At 43.1% G+C, this 14,655-nt stretch overlaps 1 protein-coding gene across 5 annotated transcripts in view; it reads left to right on the top strand.

Moving 5' to 3' along the window:
* The window catches only part of LOC125457177 (tropomyosin alpha-4 chain-like), a 103,644-nt gene that overhangs the window by 34,677 nt on the left and 54,312 nt on the right, over positions 1-14,655 (top strand). Inside the window, exon 1 of one of the 5 annotated variants that reach the window (XM_048541093.2) lies at positions 9,307-9,713. The exons of 3 other annotated variants lie outside the window; for them this stretch is intronic. In XM_048541093.2, coding sequence (XP_048397050.1) covers positions 9,576-9,713 — 138 coding nt within the window. In that variant the 5' untranslated portion in view covers positions 9,307-9,575. Of the gene's footprint in view, positions 1-9,306; positions 9,714-14,655 lie in introns of those variants that run through there. One more of the 5 variants, XM_048541083.2, reaches the window with a different exon arrangement.

Here is a 14,655-nt window from a genome sequence, read left to right as displayed (position 1 = left end):
CTGAATGGTTTGAATTTTCTCACATTAGGGGATATCAGGGGGTACATTTCCCAGTCACCTCTGTGTATTTTGGGCCTCATGGAGAGACAGATAAAAGGGCAGAGAGGTTTATGGTGGAAATACTAAAGGAGAAAGCGCTGAAAGGTCTGGTGAAAGAAGGGATGTGTAGCTTAATTAGCCATGGTTAATGCAGTGTTACAGGGATGGATGGGTCTGGGTAGGATGCTCTTTGGTGGATCAGTGTGGATTTGATGGTCTGAATGGTTTGTTTCCACACTGTGTTTCTATTCTGAAATATCAGAGGAGGAGATTAATTGAGGTGCGGGGACAAAAGAGGAACGGTGTAAAAGAATTTTTTTTAATTGGATATTTTGTTTGGAGACCTAATGGGATTTTGGTTATCACCCATCCTACGCAGTGGGGATAAAAGAACAGAGAAACCCAAGCTTTGACCCTTTGACTGGGAATACCTCGTGAGACTTTGGCTGTGTGGCCCAACTTCACCAGTAGTGTGGCAGAAATCTAATTTGTTCGTAATTGATACAGATCCCGAAACACTTCCTGTGGAGGGAGCCAAAAGTGTCAGTACAATGACAGTTCCCAGCTGCAGCTTTTCCCCCAAGTTCACTAATCTCAGCCACGGAATGAATAACAAAGCTACAGTTGGCCTCGGTTACAAAGGAAACTTCCAACAGCTTTCCTGTTGTTGGGCATCGTCTAATAATATCTGCTTGGCTGTACTTCCAAGCTCCATCCCAAGTGAGCTCCAACCCAACCAGAATTCCATTGCTCCTACCTGGGGCAATATTTTTACCCCAGGAATGGGGCCTGGAGTGGAGGTGGGTTCATGTTGATGGACTGTGAGCTATTTTGCCAGGATTGAGGGTGGAACAGCGAGTTGTTGGCAGAAACTGGAGAGCCAGCTGAGGTTAATAAATGGCCAGTTAGGGCCCACCTGAAAAACAGGGGAAGGGCAGCGTGCACCCCAGGTGAGCTGCCTGCCAGTGCCCAGTTAAAGTGAGAATGAATGACTGCTAAGACTTTGCAGGCCATCAGCCAGGGAGGAGGATCTCCTTTCTGTGTCATTAGAGGCCCACTCTTACAATCTGATCTCCCTGTATCCACTCCTTTACACTAGCCTGTCCAGCGTGCCCCCTTGCCTGGGCCTGGTTAGATCTTGTCTAAATTGCCAATGTCTCTATTCTATTGGACCATTTGTCAGAAATCCAGTTTTGGATGAATCATCATTTCCTTTCAGAAAACACTAGGAAAGCCAAAACTATTATCTTTGGTAAGCGAGTGTGGAGCTGGATCAGAAAGTGTTTCTGATGAAGGATCTAGGCCCGAAACATCAGCTTTTGTGCTCCTGAGATGCTGCTTGGCCTGCTGTGTTCATCCAGCTTCACACTTTGTTATCTTGGATTCTCCAGCATCTGCAGTTCCCATTATCTCTGATCACTATTATATTTGGCTCCACCCCAACGTTTGTACTCATCACTATCTCTGGCTAAATGTTTAAAAATTCAACACACTTACAGACTCGAAGCAGAGCTTCTACTACAATATCTTCTCTACATACTTTCCATATTTGTTACAAACACTACGCCTCACTCGGCGTATCTGTCTTCCTCACATTTGTGTACCTCTGTCCCTCCAACACTAATGGCCGTGCTGCCTATGTCCCATGTTCTGCAATTCCTTTTCTAAATTCCTCTGACACTCTACCTCCCAAAAGCTTTCTTGAGAGATATTTCTTCAAACAAACTTTAAGTCACTTTTAGCCCATTATCTCTTCGTTTAGTTTCTGAAGAGTGAGGGCAATTGTCTATGTCACAGGTGTTATATTGCAATAAAGAAAACTTCTATTTATGTAGCATCTTCAACTTAAAGAGCATCACAAAGCTGTTCACAGGAGTATTATAAAACAAAATATGATGCTGAGGAGATATTAGATAACAAAAGCTTGGTCAGAAAGATAAGTTTTAAGGAGTGTGTTCATAATAATATAATGGCTGTGTTTAATTTATATTTTATATTTGGTATGTTATGAAAGAGGAAACAAAGACCAAATTTTTATAGCGGTCTGAGTAAGATGGGCTATGACAAGATTTATGCCAGAATCTGATGAGATGTCTGCTGAGGTCTAACTTGAGGATGGGAGCAACTTTCTCCATCTTATAAACTTTTAACAAGTGATATGACTAAGGCAGTGGTGAGTGAAAGGGGTTATGCCAATACTAAGTGCAGTGAGGTAACTGTATCTGTGGTGGCAGGATATGGTAAAGACTGAATGGGAAGGTGAGTCATACAGGAGATGTTTCATCCAATGTCAGGGACCACTAAGACTTCAAAAGGTGGGGGCAGTGAATGACTGCACTTGGCATGTTCATCTCATATGGCCGTGTTGCAGAGAGGACCACCAGGACGGGGGTTTAACTGACACATTGAACCAAGACAGCAAACCAGTGGCCAAGGAGTGCTCACTGTCACCTTCCAACACCTTCAAAACTAGTAATGCACCATGAGGAGGAAAATGGCTGAGCACATGAGGAATGGGCAGAGTAAATGAGGTTGCATCACCCCCTGATCTTCGCACTTTTAATGCGAAAGAAAGTAAGACGTTTAGACATAGGAACAACAAAAAGCCATTCAACCCATCAAGTCTGCTCCGCCATTCAATGAGATCACAGCTGATCTGATAATTCTCAATCCCATTTTCCTCCCTTTTCCTCATAATTCTTGATTCCCTTACAGTTTAGAAATCTGTCTATCAGTCTTGCATATACTTAATGAGCCAGCCTCAAAAGCCCTGTGTGGTAAAGAATTCCACAGATTCATATGCCTCAGAGAAGAAATTTCTCCTCATCTTTGTGGTAAATGTGTGACCCCTTTTTCTGATATTCTGCCCTCTGGTCCTAGACACTCCCACAAGGGGAAATGACCTTTGCACACATACTCTGTCGAATCCCCTAAGAATCTTGCATGTTTCAATGAGGTTGTCTCTCATTCTTCCAACTTCCAATGCATAAAGACTCAACCTACTCAACCTGTCCAATAAGACAGTCCATATCCAGCATCAGCTTAGTGAACCTTCTCTGGATTGTCTCCAACGCCAGTACATATTGCCTTAGATACAGGGCCCAAAACTCGTAACAGCATTCCAGTCATGGCGTGATAGTGTTTTGTATAGTTTTAGCAAAATCTCCCTACTTTGTGCTACATTCTAATAGATTCATAGAGATGTAGGTTAGTGTAGGTTAGATGGGCTGAGATCAGTATGACAGGTCGGCACAACATCGAGGGCCGAAGGGCCTGTACTGTGCTGTAATGTTCTATGTTCTAGATGTACAGCAAGGAAACATACTCTTTGGTCCAATTCATCCATGCCAACCAAATATCCTATATAAATCTAGAACCATTTACCAGCATTTGGCCCATATCCCTCTAAATCCTTCTTATTCATACACCCATCCTGATGCCTTTTAAATGTTGTATTTGTACCAGCCTTCAACACTTCGTTTGGCAGCTCATTTCCATACACACACCACCCTCATGTGAAAAAGTTGCCCCTGAGGTCCATTTTAAATCTTTCCCCTCTCACCTTAAACCTATGCACTCTAGTTTTGGATTCCCCCACCCCGGGGAAAAGTCCTTGCCTATTTACCCTATCCATGACCCTCGTGATATTATAAGCCTCTATAAGGTCTCCACTCAGCCACTGACGCTCCAGGGGAAGTAGCCCTAGCCTATAAATTAAGGCCAGCATTCCATTTACTTTCCTGATTACCTACTGAATTTTTTGAGATTTGTGGATGAGAACTCGGAAATTCCTCTGTGATAGAGCTTTCAGCAGTGTTTTTCTCCATTTAATTGATCATCAAACAACAAAGAAAATTACAGCACAGGAACAGGCCCTTCGGCCCTCCAAGCCTGCGCCGATCGAGATCCTCTGTCTAAGCCTGTCATCTATTTTCTAAGGGTCTGTTTCCCTTTGCTCCCTGCCCATCCATGTATCTGTCCAGCTACATCTTAAGAGTCACTATTGTGTCTGCGTCTACCACCTCTGCTGGCAACATGTTCCAGGCACCCATCGCCCTCTGTAAAGAATTCTCCACGCATATCTCCCTTAAACGTTCCTCCTCTCACTTTGAACTCATGACGCCTAGTAATTGAGTCCCCCAATCTGGGAAAAAGCTTCTTGCTATCTACCTTGTCTACACCCCTCATGATTTTGTAGACCTCAATCAGGTCCCTCCCTCAATCTCCGTCTTTCTAATGTAAATAATCCTAATCTACTCAACCTTTCTTCATAGTTAGCACCCTCCATACCAGGCAACATCCTGGTGAACCTCCTCTCCACCTCCAAAGCATCCACATCTTTTTGGTAATGTGGTGACCAGAACTGTACGTAGTACTCTAAATGTGGCCAAAGCAAACTCTTATACAAATGTAACATGATCTGCCAACTCTTGTACTCAATACCCTGTCCAATGAAAGAAAGCATGCTGTATGCCTTTTCGACCACCCTATTGACCTGCGATGCCACCTTCAGGGAACAATGGACCTGAACACCCAGATCTCTCTGAACATCAATTTTCCCTAGGACTTTTCCATTTACTGTATAGTTCGCCCCTGAATCAATTCCAAAATTCATCCCCTCGCATTTGCCCAGATTGAACTCCATCTGCCATTTTATCTGCCCAACTCTCCAGTCTATCTATATTCTGCTGTAATCTCTGACAGTCCCCTTCGCTATCAGCTACTCCACCAATCTTAGTGTCATCAGCAAACTTGCTGATCAGACCACCTACACCTTCCTACAGATCATTTACATATATCACAAACAACAGTGGTCCCAGCACAGACCCCTGTGGAACACCATTGGGCACAGGTCTCCAATTTGAGAAACTCCCTTCTACTATTACCCTCTGTGTCCTGTTGCCCAGCCAGTTTTTTATCCATCTAGCTAGCATACCCTGGACCCCATGTGACTTCACTTTCTCCATCAGCCTGCCATGGGGAACCTTATCAAATGCCTTACTGAAGTCCATGTATATGACATCTAGAGCCTTTCCCTCATCAATCAACTTTGTCACGTCCTCAAAGAATTCTATCAAGTTGGTAAGACATGACCTTCCCTGCACAAAACCATGTTGCCTATCACTGATAAGCCTATTTTCTTCCTTATGGGAATAGATCCTATCCCTCAGTATCTTCTCCAGCAGCTTCCCTACCACTGACATCAGGCTCACCAGTCGATAATTACCTGGATTATCCTTGCTGCCCTTTTTAAACAAGGGGACAACATTAGCAAGTCTCCAGTCGTCCGGGACCTCACCTGTGTCTAAGGATGCTGCAAAGATATCAGTTAAGGCCCCGGCTATTTCCTTTCTTGCTTCCCTCAATAACCTGGGAGTTCCTCTCTTCTTCCTGCTAATGTCCATAATCTCATATTTTCCCACGTCCTGTTCCATCTATTTATATCCCACTCTTTGTCATCATCCTCAGCATTTGCCCTCCCACCTATTTTTGTGCCATGTGCGGTTCCTTCAACTGGGTGCCTTGTGGTACCAATCTGTTTCCTCGTAAGAGGCACCTGGAGTGTTCACCAGATTCCCCATCTCACTGTTGTCATTGCCTTTAGTCCTGAGGACCAACGACAGGGACAATGAAGTACAAGTACTTATCCTGCAGACCCCGAGAGTGTTGGACATGGCTGTCTGTGGCAGTGCCAACTTGTCTGTGGAGGCGGCCAGCCAGACTTAGGGGAGGTGATAGCCATTGACATTATCACTGGACTGATGATGCAGACCCAGGTACAGTTCAGGGGACCCAAGTTCGAATCCCATGATAGCAGATGGTAGAATTAGAATCCAATTAAAAATAAAGTCTGGAATTAAGACTCTAATAGTGACCATTTGTCAGTTGTCAGGTAAAGCTAGTCTGGTTTATTAATGCCCTTTAGGGAGGGAAACTACCATCCTTATGTGATTGGGCCTAATTTGACTCCTGACCCACAGCAATGTGGTTCACTCTTAACTGTCTTCAGGGCAATTAAGAATGGACAATAAATGGTGGCCTGGCCAGCAACATCCTCTTGTGAATGAATAAAACAAAGTCACATGACTTGTTGAATTGCAGCAGTTTTGGAGCAATGAGGGTGATACCCCTGTCCCACATATATGTCTGCTGCACCTATACCCCTCTGTCCGTGTAGACAAAATCCCTGATTGCTGACATCACAGGGTCCTATTCTGCCTGGGCCACTCTGCCCTCTGCCCCCTGCAGGCTGCCACAGTGAAGTGGTCCCATACTCTGTAAACCTAACATTGTTACTGAGGTGTCAGTATCCAAGCTTGTGTAGGAGGCAGCCTTGCAGATCTTTCCTCTGTTTTCAGCTTCTTACTCACATGCTGCTTCCAGTAAGGACTCCATTCCATTCTCCTAGTGTTTCCATCTGTTCTAATGCTATTAGCTTCCGTAGGGAATGTTTCCGACATGTCTTCCTTTCTCTTCAACTGAGGACTGCCCGTCATAGTTGACAGGACTCTCAGTTGTATCTGATCCATTTCCTGCACTTCTGAGCTTACCCCATCCCCTTCCCTCCCAGAAGAACAAGACAGTTCCCCTTGTCATACAAAAATAGAAATACAGCAGATAGGAGCAGGAGTAAGCCATTTGGCCCTTTGAGCCTGCTTCTCCATTCAATATGATCATACCTGATTATCCATCTCAATACCTTCTTCCCACTTTCACCCCATATTCTATGATTTTGAATTGTATCTAACTCCTTCTTGAAAACATTCAAAGTTTTGGCCTCAACTGGACAGGCTAGGAGAGTGGACAAAGAATTGGCAGATGGAATACAATGAGGGTAATTATGAGATTCTGCACTTTGGAAGAAAAAAGGCCTAGACTATTTTCTAAACAGGGAGTGGTTTCATAAATCTGAAGCACAGTGGAACTCAGGAGTCCTAATTAAAGATTCTGTTAAGGTTAACGTGCAGGTTTATTTGGCAGTTAGGAAGACAAGTGCAATGTTAGCATTCATTTCGAAAGAGCTAGAATACAAGACCTGAGATGTACTGCTGACGCTGTATAATGCTCTGGTCAGTCTACATTTGGAATATGGAGCAGTTTTGGGGCCTCTATCTAAGGAAGGATGAGCTGGCCTTGGAGGGACTCCAGAGGAGATTTACAAGAATGATCCCAAGGATGAAGAGCTAGTCAAGAGGAGTGGCTGTGAATTCTGGATTTGTACTCACTGGGGTTTAGAAGGATGAGGGGAGATCGGATTGAAACATACCGAATACCCAGAGGCCAGATAGAATAGTGGAAGATATTCCACTAGTAGGTGAGATTAGGCTGGAATCTGAGCACCATACCCCATATCTTATGGTCTAGCACTGGATGTCAGATAAGCACTTCTTGTATGAATTTAAGTGTGGGATGTGGATGTCACAGGCTAGGCTATCATTTATTGACCATTTGTAATTGGCTGGAGAACAGTTGAGTCAACAGTATTGGTGTGGGTGTGGTGTCACATGCAGGTCAGACCAGGTAAAGATGGCAGTTTACAGTTTCTTTCCCTGAAGTACCTTAGTAAACCAGATGGGTTTTTACATTAAATTGACAGTGGTCACATGATCACCATAAGACTAAGTTTTTAATCCAGCTTTTTGTAGGGAATTTAATTGTCACAACCTACCAGGTGGGATTTGAATCCAGGTGTCCAGAACATTGGCCCGGGGTTCTTGGATTAATAGTCCAGTGACATTATCAGCACACCATTGCCTCCCATTTCTGATGTAATGTATACTTTGTTTATAAACTAAAGTATTAAATCGATATATACTCAAGGCATTTACTGTGGTGGCCCATTTTTCCTTAATATTTAGGTTATATGTGAATGCCAATTTAAGTGATGCATGTGTGGGAGGAGCAGGTATTATTGAACCTATAGATCCCAAAGTATTTCATCATGAGCAGATTTTTTTCCACATGTTTGGGCCTGTTGTGGGCATAAGGTATTGTCCTGGAATTTAATTGAACTTTTTTTTAAAAGTGCAAGCTTTGCATCAGAGTCCCTGTATTTCCTGTCTTGATTCCTTTATTTCTTTCACCGAATGGGTAATTCCCCTTCAAGCCACAACTATCTTAATGTTAAACTACATTTCTGTTCCTTCCTTCTTCATCAGGTCAATCAGGTCGACCCCAGATGGGTGCATTGGCACTGGTCCAAGAAGGCAGTTCACCTCCTTTTCTCAAGGGCAAATGGTGGTTGGTAATAAATGCTGACCTTGTCACAATGCTCACATTCCATGAGCAAATAAATGGAAAGATAAATCATGTTGGAGCACAGATCCACATCTATCTTCTGTTATCTCACTCAACTACCATTACTTCATTCGCAGACACTGTTGTTGGTTGGATTAACTATGACAGGGGGCAGAAGAGACCCATCCAAACTTGATCAACAATTTTTAAAAATCCAACAGCAGCCTCTGAATAATGTTCGACAACAGGATTTTCCCCTCTAAACCTCCCTAGCCTGGAGCATAGACAAAGGTCAACGAATAGATAATGCCAGGAGGCCATATTCTTTTACTGTTCTTAATTGCACGACCAAATTTACTCACTGAGGGAGCCGAGGTGACACATAAGTTCACAGTGTATCAACAAGTGAGGTAAACAAAGTTGAAAATAATTTAAACCATTTCTGCAATTTCTAAATTTGTAGAACTTTTTCTCCCCCTTATGCAAAAAAAGACTAAATAGGAAACATTGTTATCACTGGTGGGTGGATCAGTTACCAGAGGATACTTGCTTAAGATAATTTGCAAAAGAACCAGGGGAGAGCGAAACAGATTTTTAAAGTGAATTGTTCAGATGTGTATTGCATTGCCTGAAAAGATGCTGGAATGCAGACCGAAATGTTAAAAAATAACTTTTTAAAAGGGATTTCGATATCCCATCGAAAAAATTTGCAGGGCTGTTAATAGGATTGGGACAGCTTTTTTTAATTTGCTATGGGTTGGTGAATGACCTCTTATAAATCGCAACCTGAGAATATTAAGCATTCTGTCTTAGGTACACATTTAACATCGCGAAATAAATGGAAACAAAAAAATACAGGGTTTTTTGTGGAATCCTAGGACGGGAGATCTTATGAAAGCACATGTCCTTCAGTCATTGTTTAGCTGAGTGCTGCAACGCCATCTCCACACCTCTTGGGGATGAACTCATTGATTTCGAGGGATTACTATCTCCGTATACTGGAGAGCGCAGAATGCGTCCAGCCTCCCAGTCCCTCCCCTCCGCCTAGTGAAGAGTGCGCAGGAATTTCCGGCGGTTCACGCCCTTGCGGGGAGGGGGAAGACTTGCTGATTTTCTTTCTTACCTGGTAGCAGAGGTTGTGGAGCCACCTTATTGACCAGAGACTGTGCCCCTGGTTCGCGTACAGTTCTGTTTTGTTATTTTGTTGCAGACCGTATCGAGGTCCCCCCCCCGCCTCTTGTTACAGCGCCCCCGTTTAAAAAGAGGAGGACGGGGAAGAAGAAGCCGCAGGAGGAATCATGTCTGGTCCTAACTCAGCGACGATTGATACAGTGAAGAGAAAAATCCAGTTCCTACAACAACAGGCGGATGAGGCGGAGGAGAAGGCTGAGCTGCTGCAGCGGGAGTTGGATAGCGAGCGGCAGGCCAGGGAGAGAGTGAGCACAATTCATTCACCGGCATCGCCTCTACCTTACCCCCGGGAGGGGGGGGGGGAGAAACGCGGCTCCTCCGGGCCGGGGTTGGGGGGAAAGCCGGAGGCTTGCACTGCATCTTATCCCAGGCGACACCTTCGCGCTACATTGTAACCGAGAGGGCAGGTCTAACCCCTCTCTAGATCCGCTGCTCCCTTCAGCTTTCGGAGTTGCTCCTTTTCCCAGTTCCCTCAGTCTTCATTGCTAAAAAGACCACGTTGGGGGGGGGGGGGGGGGGGGGGCGTGTAAGATATTTAGTTTGCTACTGTCGGGAGACAAAAGGTGGAATGGGGATCTGATTTTTTTTGCTCACTCCAAAATGGTGGGGAGGGTGTTGCCCAAGGGTTTTATCGACTCCGTTTGCAAACCTGGGAATCCTCTCACTTCAGCTCGAGTGGTTATTTTTCTTTCAGTCCCATTTCCGCCCCCCGAACGAAATGGATTAAAACACTTCTTAAAAACAAAACGGTGGTGGGACGTGACTGGATTTTGCGACGAGGGGAAGGAGGTGCAGAGGATTTCTTTGCCGTTTTATTGTTCAAACAGGGTCAGGTTTATACGGTATGCCGGTTTGTGTGGCTATCTTGTAATCTTTCTTCTAGCCCCCCCCCCCCGAAGGAGTGGGGAGCAGAGTGAGTTGCCCCGTTTGCTCCTACCAGGCTGTAGGTGTCTCTGATACCTCCCCTCACCGTCATTCCATCTGTGATAAATCACCCTGTGCCCCCTCCGTTTCTACCAAATGGGAGGGGTGCAAGCTTGATTTCGTGAAGAGAACATTCCAGTCTTTTCGTGCATTAAGTTACTGGGTGGTCACTGCACCCGCATTTTGGTTTGAGTGTTGTGATTTTATTTTTGTAAGCAATTTGTATGGTGTTGTGGGTTCTCCAGATTGCATGATTACTAAAGCGCTCCGTATATGTATTTTAAAGCTAATTGGACTTGTCAGTGTGTACGCTTTATTTGTACTGGGCTGGCTGCAGAAATTGTGTTGGACAGCGAGGTACTGTTACAGTTCAGCAACTGCATCACGGTGTACAGTCATTGCAGTTTCAGCTGTTGTAAGGAGGTCACTCCACAAATTTTGTTCCTGTTGATTTGCTGCTGTGTTCATTTTTTTTTGCTTTTTTTATGATTGCATTGGCTGTGGGTCAGAGGAACTCTCAATCTTGGCTAAATGAAGGAAAAATAGGATTCTGTAGATGAGTAACCCTGGAGTTCAGGCATGAGCTGTCAGTGATTTTATTGGAAACATTCTGTGACAGAATGTTTCGAGGCTTGCTAGGATTAAATTAAGCTAATCTTCTATAAAGAAAGATTTGTATATTTCTTTATGACTTTTCTGCCTTCTGGCCACTTGAGTAATTCTGAAATGTAGGAAACGTGGCAGCCGGTTTGTGCACAGCATTATCTTGCAAATCGTAATGTTACAATGGCCAGATAATCTGTTTTTGTGATGTGGATTGAGATAAATATTGGATAGAATAACTGCTCTTCAAACTAGTGCAAGAGAACATTGTGCTTCCTTTTGGCCAGACCTCTGTTTAAGGTTTCACCTGAAAGATAGCACTTTGACCAGTGCAACCTTGCTTCAGTTCTGCACTAGTGTATCAGCCTTTAATTTTGTGCTCAGGATGTGGAGTGGGTGCATGCTACTAGCTTTGATTTGAATATGTTGGAAGAAATTGATAGGATAGAAACAACAACATTGTAGACGAGTCCAGCATAAGTGGTCATTTTCTTAAAGTCAGAGTGTGGCCATTTGGTAGAGAAGCTGGCAAAGACTCATGGTGCATGGTGGTAGAGATTTAAAAACAGCAGTAATGCTAAATTAACTTCAAATCTGAGCATGTTCCTACCCAGGGCTAATAAGGGCTACGAAGCCAAGATGGGTAACTTGATTTGCATTTCAGATCAATGTTGAATCATCAGATCATATTGAATGGCAGAACCTACCTGAATGATCTATGAACATTACTGTGAATAGGATTGAATATTTCCTGGGATTGATCTAACCGTGGCTTGAGTGTATTTGCACATATTTGTAATCGCACTTGTCTTTAAATTACTCCACTAATTCAAACTTAGAGCAGGGCAAAGCTTTTGTTAAAATAAAATAAAGAACTGGGAATACTAGAAATCTGAAACAAAAACAGAAATTGCAGGAGAGACTGGCAGCATTAGTGGAAAAATAGATTTGTTTTGAGCAGTGACCCTCCTTCAGAACTGCGAGTAGCTGGGCAAAGGCATGAGGTTGTCTATCCCTTTGTGTGCCTCATATTGTTCTGACCCTTTTGGGCTTGATCTCTGCCTATTTGCTCACTTCGAGTTTCTTCAGCAATGTCTGTTATTGTTTTAAAGCCTTTGCTAATTCCACATTGATTATGAAAGAAGTTTTTAACTGGGAAGCGATTAGCTCTGCTTTCCTTCTTTCACCACTCCTTTTCTACATGAATAAAATCCTTGATAATTTAAAGGGCTCTATTCTGAGCCCTGTCCATTTTGGCCAACTGTTATATTGGTGAATTTTAAGTTATCAGCTAATCTCCTGTGTTTGCTTGAATTCTTTCTGCCTGCCAGCTTTGTGCTGGGGTTGTTGAATAGCAGGAACCCTCGTTAACTTTATTTCCTCTTGAACCCAAACAGCTGCCAGGTCAGTTGTGCCATCATGTTGAAATCCTCTCATTTCTACAAATTGGGATTGTTGGCATCTCCCTGCACTTTTTAATCCAGTTATTTTTGATTGAAACTGAGATATTAAGAGGACCTGGTTTTGCGTAACATGATTGTCTGCAGATTAAGACAATGGCTGTCTGTAGCATTGCTCAGATGTTAGGATGTGAATATTTTTCCTAAGATGATAAAAGGCTCTCTCTTTTGACTCTGGATAGTCACATTGCAGTTCATTGTAAACCACTTAGATGGAACAGTCTTTGTTTCTGAACTTCTTGCTACTCAGCATTTTGAGTTAGGAACCCTTTGGTTATGCTGATTTATAATATCCGTGTGGTTCAGACCGATGTCTTCTGTAAGATCAAAAGACGTAGGAGCAGAAGGAGACCGTTCAGCCCATCCAATCTGCTCCACAATCAATGTAGATCATGGCTGATCTGATAATCCTCAACTGTTTTCCTGGCTTTTCTAAACTTGGCACAAACCTGGATTGATCCTGGCCTCCATTGATCATTGTTGATCTCGCTTGGTCAGGTTCCACTGACCTCAAATATCGTGGTGATCAAGACAAATGAAAGATGGGTGATGAAGACTGAGATTAAGTAGAAGAATCAGTCAGGGTTCTTGATCACTATCTTGTTATCTGTAGTACATCTGTGTGGGTGATAGCTCACAACCTGCTCCCGAGAGAATCTGAAATTACTGGAGATGGTGTTAGACTCAGTAGTGCTGTGACTGCAGAGAGCCTGCAGATATTGGGTAGGGAATTGCTGGGTGAGATTCTGGCATTGTAAACAGGGTTGGAGGAAAAACGTCAATGACGTTTCAAATCAACTGGATACTGTTGCATTTCAGTGAGCACTGATGTGCCCCATTTGTGATGGGTTTTGTTGTAGGTCACGTGCAGTTTGGGGTAGTTACGTATTGTCAGTTACAGTGTAATTGCAACCTGCCAGCAGGCAAATTTAAGAAATGATTTAGTGGTTTGCTACTGTTCTGGCATGTGAATTTGAAACTTAAGTTGAATACTTTTAAAATTTTTATGCATGAACAGAAATTACAATTTAAATAATTTCTAAAAGCTCTTTTAGAGTCAAAATTGTTCGTTTGTTTTTTTTCCCCCCATTGTCAATTGATTTAATTGGAAAAAGAAATCAACTATACCTCCAGTTGTTTCATGTCTTGATGGTAGTGACTGGTGAGCCAGGTTGTAGGTATTTGCTTTTTAGTCTTTTTCACATTTAATCCAGTTTGTTTAATCTACCTTGAGCACGAAAGTGCAAAAGAATAATCATAATAAAAGCCCTGTTTCAGTTACGAAGACAGAATAGATTCAGACTTAAGTTTGAAAAGTGCTTGGGTGGTCTACAGAACTGCCTGGTTTTTAAACAATGCATTGATTTATACATGTTTTACTCCTAACACCATTGCATGCAGAATGCTCCTTCAGGACTTTTCTTTGACTGATCACATGATTCCAATCATACCCAGCATTCATTGGAGCTGAAATGGTATCTCATCCTCTAAACCATGGTTGAGCACCCCACTGGTTTTGTTAGGCTTGCTGCTGAGGGGACAGCGAAGTGCTGGAGGGTTTGCTGGCCGATAGCCATGTAATTAATGCTTAAGAGAAAGAGGAACATTTTCCTGGGTGGAGACTATAAGTCAACTTTTACAAAGCATATTGTGACTTCTAAAAATTCCTTTTTCCTTTAGTGTCGGGAAGGTAAGTGTGGGCTAACAAACTGGCCAGCGGTCAGAAAACAGCCATCTAGCAGTAATTCCAGTTCTCTTAATGGTGCGTCTATGGGTACCCATGGAAACTATCTCTTTTGGTAGAGCACACAGCTGCAGTCAGCAGACTTGCCTTGTTTGTGCTATCTTGTGACACCAGTGTCCAGTCTGCTACTGGTAGTTATCCAAAGTGTAGATGACCTTAGAATTTGTAGCTGTTTGCTCCCATCAGAATTTTAATAACTAGAAGCCAATGAACCATGCAATTTGCATCTCTTTGTTACAGTTGCACAGCTTTGTTTGCTTTCCTTGATTCTCAACTAATGTTTCTGATTAATATTCATGTTCTTTTGCTTATTAGTTTTTGGTATCTCTGACCTGTCCTTTTTCTCTTCCTCCAAGTCCAAGAAAAGCTAAAAGAGTTGTGTTTTTAAGTACCATAAAGTAACTGTAGTTGCTTAGATGTTTTCTGAACCAATATATAGTATGTGTTGTTCCTCTA

This window comes from Stegostoma tigrinum, chromosome 1, assembly GCF_030684315.1.
Source record: "Stegostoma tigrinum isolate sSteTig4 chromosome 1, sSteTig4.hap1, whole genome shotgun sequence".
Classification (NCBI taxonomy): Eukaryota; Metazoa; Chordata; class Chondrichthyes; order Orectolobiformes; family Stegostomatidae; genus Stegostoma; species Stegostoma tigrinum.
This window is presented reverse-complemented; position numbering and strand designations above follow the sequence as displayed.